The sequence below is a fragment of the Microtus oregoni genome, unplaced genomic scaffold (genome assembly GCF_018167655.1).
Source record: "Microtus oregoni isolate MIOR12 unplaced genomic scaffold, Mior012 000018F_ref0000195, whole genome shotgun sequence".
Lineage (NCBI taxonomy): Eukaryota > Metazoa > Chordata > Mammalia > Rodentia > Cricetidae > Microtus > Microtus oregoni.
Window position 1 is genome coordinate 41,097,695 of NW_024543077.1, and position 10,382 is coordinate 41,108,076.

At 34.4% G+C, this 10,382-nt stretch overlaps 1 protein-coding gene across 1 annotated transcript; it reads left to right on the top strand.

Annotated features, from left to right (window-relative positions):
• The first annotated feature begins 3,246 nt into the window (after nt 1–3,246).
• On the top strand, nt 3,247–4,227 carry LOC121459139 (olfactory receptor 10AG1-like). The gene has a single exon (XM_041668673.1). It carries the CDS (start codon nt 3,247–3,249, stop codon nt 4,225–4,227), a length of 981 nt encoding a protein of 326 aa, XP_041524607.1.
• The last annotated feature ends 6,155 nt before the right edge of the window (nt 4,228–10,382 follow it).

A 10,382-nucleotide genomic window follows, 5' to 3' on the forward strand; every position in this document is an offset into this window, starting at 1 on the left:
GGTGTCCTTCAAGGACAAATGAGGATACAAGATCTGTAATTAGCATTACAGTGTTAGTGATCTGCCTTCTGAGTGCTGAGAACCCAGGTCATCTGGAAGAGCAGGCCCTGCTCTTAATGCTGACTCAGAAAACCAGGCATCCATTGTGGTAATTTAGATGCTTCACTGAATGAATCTAGAAGACAAATGGTATACAAGGATAGGAAATATCTAAAGACTTATCATGTGCTATTAGAGAACAATTATTTAGGAAGTGTCATGAGATTTCTTGATTTCTCTCAATTATGCAGCAGAACAGATAATTAATATGAGGGTTTTGCTTTATTTTGTCAGTTACTCTTCCTACATCCATGTATGTTGCATAGTAGCCAAGAGAGTTGATGAATTGGGTATGGTGAGAGATCTGGTTTTACCACAAATACTAATAAAAAGAAACTAGACCAAACACACATGTGTTACAAATGAATAAACTAACAGGAAAATCTGGCATTGTAAAGGTACTATGAAAGTAGTCTTAAATTGAAATATTAGAGAAGAACTATCTAGTGTTCATGTTTATCATAATAATATCAGTGATGGATTATGCAGAACAATACAATAACACAACTCTTATTTCTTATTAGAAAAGTGTTGCTTTAAGAAAATTTACTCTGTTGGATTTTTTTTTTCATTTCTCATCTTTAATGTGTTTGGGTTTTTTTTTTTTGGCTTTTTTGTTTTTGTTTTAGTTGCTTGTTTTTCCCCATATCTCTGGTTATGCAGACTTGTAGAGGTCAGATTTTGATGTCAGGAATATTTCCCAGTTGTTCTTCTACTTAAAGAGCTGAATTGTGTTCTCAGGAACAATCCCAGCACTCAGTGAGATGTCTAGGCTAGATATCAGCTTGCTGTAGATTCTGTCTTTGTCTTTAATATTTTTGTAATTTTTAAATTTTATATTTTTTAAAAAAATATCTTTTCTCAGTTTTGTTTTTGTTCTTAATATTGTTTATTAGCACAGTAACTAATGCAGACGTAAGAAGTCTAAAACACATAACCAGTCCACTGAGCAGTTCCTATTTCACGCCTACAGTTAACAGCTTAAGGTATTTCACTACAGGGTTCAACAAATCATGATTCAACCTTTAAAGTAACTTGCATATGAAATAAAATGCATTAACTACTCGTTTCCTACATGGTGTCTCATAGCCAGGTGTCCATTTTATATATACGAGGTAACAATCTCTACAAACTGTTAAATACCATTGTTTTCCTCTAAGAAGGAAAAACAAATTCCAACTTTTTAAAAGAAGAAAATAGGACTTTGCATCAATGGCCAAGTGTGTAACCGATACAAATGTAAGCTCATTTTGAAATTACAGTAGACAACACTCAATGAAACCCAAGTGTCTACACGCGCATTCTTTCCTGTTGTACTAAAAGTAAGCTAATCTCGCAAAACTGACAACTCTAAAAGTCACTATTACCAATTTGTCTACTGTAGCAAGATACCTTATCTTTTTTTCATTTTACATGCCAATTCCCAGTTCCCACAGCCTCCACTCCTCCTTTTCCCTCCACTTTCCCACTTTGTACCCCCATCCACTCCTCAGAGAGGGCAAAGCTTCCCATGTGGAGTAAACAAGGCCTAGCATATTATTTTGAGGATGGACCAAGGCCCTCCTTACTATATCTAGACTGAGCAAGGTATCCCTCCAAAGAGATCTTGGGTTCCAAGATCTAGTACTGATATGGAAAGTCCTTTTATACATGTGTTGCTTTTATTGGTTAATAAATAAAGAAGCTGCTTAGGCCAATGACAGGGCTGAATAGAGCTAGGTGGGAAAACTAAACGGAATGCTGGGTGAAAGAAGGCAGAATTGGGGAGAAACCATGTAGCTGCTAGAGGAGACAGACATTGGAACCTTGCTGGTAGGCCATGAGCTTGTGGTGATACACAGATGCTTTAATTTAAGATATAAGAGTTAGCAAGGAATATTCCTAAACTATTGGTCAAGCAGTATTTTAATTTATACAGTATCTGTGTAAATTATTTTGGGTCTGGGTGGTTGGGAATGAAAGAGTGGTCTCAGCCAATGCAGTCTCAGCAGTAAAAATAAATCCTGGTCCTACAGCCAGTGGCCCCACAGTCTGCCCCAGTCATACAACTGTCACCCACATTCAGAGGGCGAAGTTTTGTCCCTATGCTGGTTTGCTTGCTGTCAGACCTGATTTGGTGAGCTCACAATAGCTCAGGTAAGCTATTTCAGTGGGTATCCCCATCGTGGTCTGGCTGCGACTGCACGTAGCCGAACAAGACGTGAGTGATCAGGTATCCATTGATTTCCTGTACTGTACAACTCCGCTTTGTCATTTTGCCTGGAGGCATGGAGAACATCCTAATGAGAGGGAAGGCACCCAGCTGAACCCTATTCTCTAGGCCCTTGATACCAGGGCAAATCCCGGCACCACTCCCCCACCTGCCACAGCTTTTCTAGCCAGTCAGCAGGAAAGCTTCTTGTAGGTAGGCAACTCCAAAACCCCCACCTTATGGATGAGACCATGAAAGCTACAAGTCTCAATCAGCCTTGAAACCCTCTTATTTAAAGGGACCTCAGCGGAACTCTCAAGCCCAGGCTGGGACTGCACATAGCAGACCCACCCAGCGGGACACCCCACTCTTGGGTAGAATAATACTCGGGCTTTCACAACCACTTCGGTTTCTGGAGATGTGAACTCTGCTCTTCAAGGTACCAAGCTGAAAGTTGAAAGCTGCAAGCATATAACCATGACTCCATCTTTCTTGGCACTCAGCATGACAACGTGGATTTCACAATAAAATGTTTACTACTTCTTTAGAATAAAAGTTAAGGGAAACCTTCAAATAAAATCTATGGATTTAAAGACTTTGTACTGAAAAATGAAGGAAAGACAATATGCAAACAAAAAAACAGAAAAAGGTTTGCAGTAATATCTCATTTTAAAGAACAAAGTACAAAGATATAATTTCTGTACAGTGTGCCAATATTTGGAATGTTTGTATCTCAAAACCTGCTGAAACATAGCTGAATATAATAAAATAGATTGATGCCATGGGTTTATTTTAACCATATACCAGTTCTTTTATGATATTAAAAATCGCATGCTGTAGTTAATAAGCAAAATGGTGGTAAATGTCTGTGTAAAAGAACATATAAGAATATTTACTTATCTCATTCAGCCAACATAAGAAACTTGAGGACTTGAAAAAGCAAATGCTTGGAACATATGGAAATTGTTTTATCTGCAGACAAAGAGCAAAGTAAAACAGGAATTTCAAATATTACAATTACAGAGTTTATTCTCTTAGGATTTTCGGATGTTCCCCATATCCACAGGATGCTCTTTGGGATATTTTTACTAATGTATCTGACTATTCTGATGTGCAACAGCACTATAATGCTAATAACAAGAATTGACCCTGCTCTGCAGACCCCTATGTACTTTTTTCTTAGCAACTTTTCTTTTGTGGAAATCTGCTATGTAACAGTTACCATCCCGAGGATGTTCATGGATCTTTGTACACAAAAAGGCACTATTTCGTTGCTTTCCTGTGCTGTACAACTCTGTTTCGTCATCATGCTTGGAGGGATGGAGTTCCTCCTGCTGACAGTCATGGCCTATGACCGTTATGTGGCCATTTGCAATCCTCTGCACTACCCCTTGGTCATGAACAATAAGATCTCTGTGCAGCTTGTGGCCACTTGCTGGATCAGTATCATTCCAGTTGTGACTGGGCAAACATGTCAAATTTTCTCTTTGCCTTATTGTGGATCTAATAAAATTAATCACTATTTTTGTGACATCCCCCCTATACTTAAGCTTGCTTGTGGAGACACATTTGTGAATAATTTAGCAATCTATGTTGCGTCGGTGGTATTTATCATGGTTCCATTTCTCTTGATCCTTTTCTCCTATGGCAAGATTATCTGCAATATTCTAAAACTTTCTTCAGCTGGAGGAAGGTCTAAAGCCTTCTCCACCTACTCATCTCATCTTATAGTTGTGGTTTTATTCTATGGAACAGCTACGATAACATATGCGCAACCAAAATCAAATCGATCAGAAAGCATGGGGAAGATGCTGTCTCTGTTTTATACCATTTTGATACCACTGTTAAATCCCATCATATATACATTGAGAAATAAGGATATCATGGTAGCATTGAGAAAATTACAAACTAAGTTATCAACATATGGAAACTCTTAAAAATTACAGAAATGGTTTCTTTATATGTTTTGCACCACAGTAGAAATATTTACTTTATTTCTGCTATATGTAATTATAATAGTTAATGTTGCATCTCATGTGTAGTGAACTTTTTTGGTGAACTTTAATTAAGGGGCCCACAGAAATCCAGAAATTAAAACAATTTTTAATTTCAGAAGTCAACACTTTAATAAATTTGGTAAGGGATAATGAACTTCAATGCCTGAGAAAATTTTTGCAGTTTGTATGTTCTTGGAGTGAGAAAATCAGTTTTCTTTAGAGATGTATTGACCTCTGGTGATTCTAGTTAGGCTACAGTGGATGATTCTTTACCCAGGAACACAAATTTGGCTATATATAAAAAACAAAATAAAGATTATTAAGTTGGGAACAAAATATATAGATATAAAATATATAAAGTAAAAAGATATAGATATTGGGAACATTAGGGGACTGGTTAAGTATGAATGTGATCAAAATACATTGTAGAAAATTCTCAAATATTTATGTAAAATGATTTTCATGTATACATTTGTGCTGTGCATATTACTCAGTTGTAATTTACTTCTCAAATTATTATGTAATAAAAATAGCCAATAAAAGAGAATGCGCTCATGAAAGAAATTAAAATTGGCAAATTTATTATGGTGAGAATCACCATGTTATATAAAATACAAAGTTTTAAACCAAGGAGTAGAGTTATAATAGAGAGAAACAACTGTGACATATATCAAGTGTCCAATGTGGAAACACCTAGTTCTTTGCACACTTAAAAAATAATAACAATTCCAAAATAGTATAAAAGGCTTGTTCTTCTAATAAAACTTCCCTTTTGGTAGACTATTCATATTAATTTGGATAAACTTGTCAATAAAAGGTGTAACATGATGATACATATATAGTATATCTATAGTATAGTATGGGCAATGTTACCACTTCATCTCCAAGAAAATTAAGACAGAAGGATCAAAAAGTCAAGAACAGGCTTGAAACTACATTGTGAGTTGGTGGCCAGTCTGATATAAAGGAAATATTGTCTCAAAAGTTAAATAAATAAAAGATAGATGTATAAGTCCTCTATAATTTAGCAGCTCTCCTTGAACCCAAATATTTTTGCTTTATACATATTATTGAAACAGAATTTCTAAAGATCATGTGCTAACACAGAAGAAATGTTGACTCAAAGCTTTTTATAGTATGTCCAGATGTTTTATTTGATTCTATTGTGTATAATCATATATTATGGAAGTGCATATAGGAGTATTAGAAAGGATTCAGAAAGATCTAAATGTCTACAGTGCATTGCTGATATTCAGTATACCATAAGGAAATAGTACTTGCATAATTAGATCAGAGGGATGTAAAATAAATTGCACTTTCTAATATAGTGACAATACATTATGGAAGTGGAACAAAAATTAGTTAATGCATATTTGTATCAGAACGTGTTTAGTATAGTAATATTTTGAACTATAGCCTTAGAAAACCAAAAGAAGGTTATTTTGCTTCTCTCCTGGGTAGCCTAGCCATATCCTTTCTTCTCTGGACTCTTCCAGATGCCGCAGAATTTTCTAGCTCAGCTATAATACCCCCTCCTCCCATGAAAAAACCCTAAAACAAAACCTGAGTCCTAACAATTTACTAATTGAAATTCCATTTCAAACTGAAAAACATGTAAACAAATATGGTTATACAAACAGAGTTTGTGATGTTAGTATGAATACATAATTCTTGAAAGAGCAAAACTGAATCAGTGTGGAAGAGTGGCAGGGAGAGAGGCAGACACAGTGGTTGTGAGAGCATACCCAGAACCTGAGCAAGACCAAACCAGACAAAATACAAATAAGTAAAACACAAAAAATGTAAGTTACGTTAGCTTCTCGGAAAGGAAGAGTCATTTTTCTACTATAGTGTAGGCCCTGGTAAGTCAACAGTTTTGGTGGAAGATCAGACTCCCATACTTTTTACTCTAACACAAAAGAATATACATTCTTACCTGCATGCCATTGAACTTTCTCTGAAATTAAGTCCATACTTGAACACAGAATAAGTCTGAACAATTAAATCCAAATTGAAATAGCTCTCTGCATTCTAACAGACAACCATGAACAAGAGAAAACTTATAGACTCATTGAAACTGAACTCTGTAATAAATGAAAAATCTGGTCTGTAAACTTTCCAGAATTTAATGAAAATGAATACAGTACACACCCAAAAATATAGGTCATATGATAACCGTTCTAGGAGGAAAGTTTATAAAATGAACCATCATTATTAAATAGTTGAAAAGAAGTCATACTAGCAATTTAATAGCACTTCTGGAAGCTTTAGAAGAAAAAGAAGAAACGACACTCAAAATGAATAGAGGGCAAGAGATAACCAAATTCAGAATTATGATCAATTAATAAGAAACAAAGTGAACATTAAGAAATAATGAAATAAAGAGTTTGTTATTTGATAAAGTCAACAGTATAGACAAGTCCTTATCCAAATTATCATAAGACAAAAAAACAATATTCAAATTAATAAAATCAGAAATGAAAAGATAGATATAATAACAGACAACAAATAATTCCAGAGAATCATAAGGACATATAATGTGGGAGTGTCATATATCAATCTGTTGATTTCATTGGTTAAGCAATAAAGAAACTGCTTGGCTCTGATAGGTTAAAACATAGGTGGGAGGAGTAAACAGAACATAATGCTGGGAGGAAGAGGAAGTGAGCTCAGAGTGACACTACGCTCCGCTCTCCCGGGCAGACATACTCAATGAAGCTCCCACCCAAGATGGACGTAGGCTAGAATCTTCCCGGTAAGCGCACCATGGGGTGCTACACACAGATGATTAGAAATGGGCTAAATTAATATGTGAGAATTAGCCTAGAAGAGAATGGGCCAAGCAGTGTTTAAATGAATACAGTTTGTGTGTTGTTATTTCGGGGCATAAGCTAGTCAGGCGGCTGGGGTGCCGGGGACGCAGCCCCGCACCTCGTATTACAACAGACATATTTTAAATATTTGTATTTCATCAAATTAGAAAATCTAAAATAAATGGATAATTGTCTCAATACTTACCACTTATTTAACTTAAATCAAGATCAGGTATGCAATTTAAACAACAGATAATAGGATAGTATACATCAGTGACCCTAAAATTTCCACTGGGGAACACCTCCAGAAGATGAACACTTTTATTTAGCAAAGTAGCTGAATAAAAAATTAACTCACAAAAATTTGTAGCCCTCCTATATATAATGACAAATGGACACAGAGAGAAACCAGGGAAACAATAATTTTCACAATAGCCTTAAGTAAAATAAAAAATTATCTTGTGGTAACTCTAACCAAGCAAGTGTAAGAATTGTATGATAAATTTTACTATGTTAGAGTTAAAAACTGTTTTATTTAAACAGAAAAGAGGAGGCAATGTGGAAGTCCCCTCTGTATGTTGTGATTACCATTAATGAATAAAGAAACCACTTTGGACTTACAGCAGGGCAGAACTTAGGTAGGCAGGGGAAGAAAGTGAATGTTAGAAAGAACAGAGTCAGAGAGAAGCCATGTAGCCATGCTGGAGGTGGATGCCAGAACTTTATCCGGTAAATCCCAGCCATGTGGTGATGCACAGATTAATAGAAATGGGTTAAATTAATATGTAAGAATCAGCCAATAAGAAGCTAGAGCTAATGGGCCAAGAAGTGATTTAATTAATACAGTTTCTGAGTGATTATTTCAGGAGTCTGGGCAGCTGGGAAATGAACAAGCAGCCAAGTGGCCCCCTTTAACAGTCAAAGTTATTTTCTCTTGGGTAGTAGTAGTGGTAAAAGAAGTTCATAACTTTGTTTTTGAATTTGTGATATGATCTTTGCTGTTAGCTTTAACTGAAACATATCAATATGTTTTTTTTTCAGGAATTTTTCTTAAACAAAGTATTGTATGGAAGTAATATAAAACAGAAAGCTCACATAAACTTGAATATGAAAGCAAGATAACACACAAGTGCACAATATGATTGCTATATTTGTTATTTTATATATTTATTTGGACTTTTAGTATATGTTACTCATTACTACACATGTGAAAATAAATCTGACATATAATGTGACTATTCAAAATATTAGTAAATAAATAATATCAAGGGAGAATGTAAGGATGCACTTTTCCAAATACACTGTAACTGAGAGGAAGAAGCAATCTACATATTTAAGCATGAACCCTATAGGAGAACATAGAATTGTGTGGGAGACTTCTCTTGTATGAAAGGGACTGGAAAGAGTTAGAAGGGAGAGTATGTGAGTAGATATCATAAAAAAATAATTGTATTTATGTAGTATATTTTCAAATAAATAAATAAAAATAAATGTTATACAACAAAAACAAAAATGAGATATAGTTTCTCTAGATTCATTATGGGTTTCCCTAAATAGTCTAAACAGTGACTTTTCAAGCATAGATGGGAACGTACACGTTTTTCTGCTTTCTCTCTCGCACACACACAAGCAAACATGTTTATATGTGGGCACGGATTGGTGTACACTTATTCCCGCAAACATCACACACAAACACTCACACACACATACACACACACAAACACTCTATCACACATAAATCGACACAGGCTGCATAGTATTCTTTCTCTCCTCTGTCTCTGTCTGTCAGTCCCTCGTCTGAATGGGCTAAATTAATGATGACGAGTGTGGGACAATAGGGACTTGTCTATGCAAAGAAAAAAAGCTGTGAAAAGCAAATAGAGTTTTTGCCTAATGAAAGGTTTATTGATGATAAACTGGTACTCAGGGAAAGCTTATCCCCAGGGCAAATGTCAGTATTCCTATTTAAGAAGCATTGGTGTTCAAAGTAAGCAAACTACACCTTGAAAAATTGGTGTGACTTCCTGAAATAAAACTGTTTAAGGGGTTATAAATCACCTAAAGGTACTTGGGCACTTCATGCAAATATCCAAAGGTAAGTTGCAATATTGTTGTTTGTTGATAACTTTAGGATAGCTATAAATTAATAAAAGAGAAAAATAAATAGTTGTGTTCACTTTAGTTAAAAATGCCTCACTTATTTTTACTAATCACCGACTTTTCAGCTGTATTTCTTATAATATCAATATATAATAGATGGTTAAAGTAATGAATACTTACATCAAAAATGGAAATGAGACAAATTTGAAAACTTGTACTAATGGATTACAAAATGGGAGAGACTGTATGAACCCAAATACACTAATCTCATAATCAAAAACTTCACTATATTGATCTGGGAGCTATGAACTCTAGATAGTTATGAAAAGATAAAGAACAGCCTTTTTGTTCAAACAGGAAATAAAAAGAAAGTATAAATGGATCATAAAACAGTGATGACTTCTTTGCATTAGACAATGGTAATATGAGGTAATATAAGAATTTCTGTTTACTTTTGCTTTTTAGGCTTCTTTTTATGTTTGGTCATTTGAAGACTCTTAGCACATACTACATTTGCTCTTTTACAAAGCTCTAATAATGTGAGAATAGAGAGTAAAAACTGTACTTGAAAATAAGTAATCATTATTAAATGAAACCCTTACAAAGAACCTGAAAAGAATAGGAAAATGCTATAAATAAAGTGTATTTATTAATGAGAATAGTTCTAATTATTTAAAAAAAATTCAAAAGAGGTGTTCAAAGGAAAGTATAATTTTAAAAAAATAATAAAACTGAGACTAAAATAACACCAATGAAAACACACCATTTCCCATCGTGATAACAAAAAAATAAAATTTTGACAGAGCAATGAGAGACAAAACCAAGGATGCTTTATGAATCCTCAAAAAATTACATTATTTTATATTTACCTAAAATTACATGCAAAGTCTATATACAGTTATATACACACATGTATCTGTTTCCTAGTAATATATATGTATATATATATATATGTTATATCACTTGAGCAGACAATGTCCCCCACTAAAGGCATATGCTAATAAAATGTCTTTGAAAAGATAATGTTCACTACTCAATATCTTTGTGTTAGTACAGTCAAATTTAATAAAGCAGAACAGAACTTATTATTTCAATTAAGTTAGTTTTAACTATTTTATTTATTGGTTTTATAATTGTCAACTCTCATTTGAAGCACTGTAAACTAATGATACAATTTAAGTT

Bases quoted from the DNA above. Each gene is read 5' to 3' on its own strand.
- LOC121459139 (XM_041668673.1), top strand. From the start codon at position 3,247: ATGGAAATTGTTTTATCTGCAGACAAAGAGCAAAGTAAAACAGGAATT.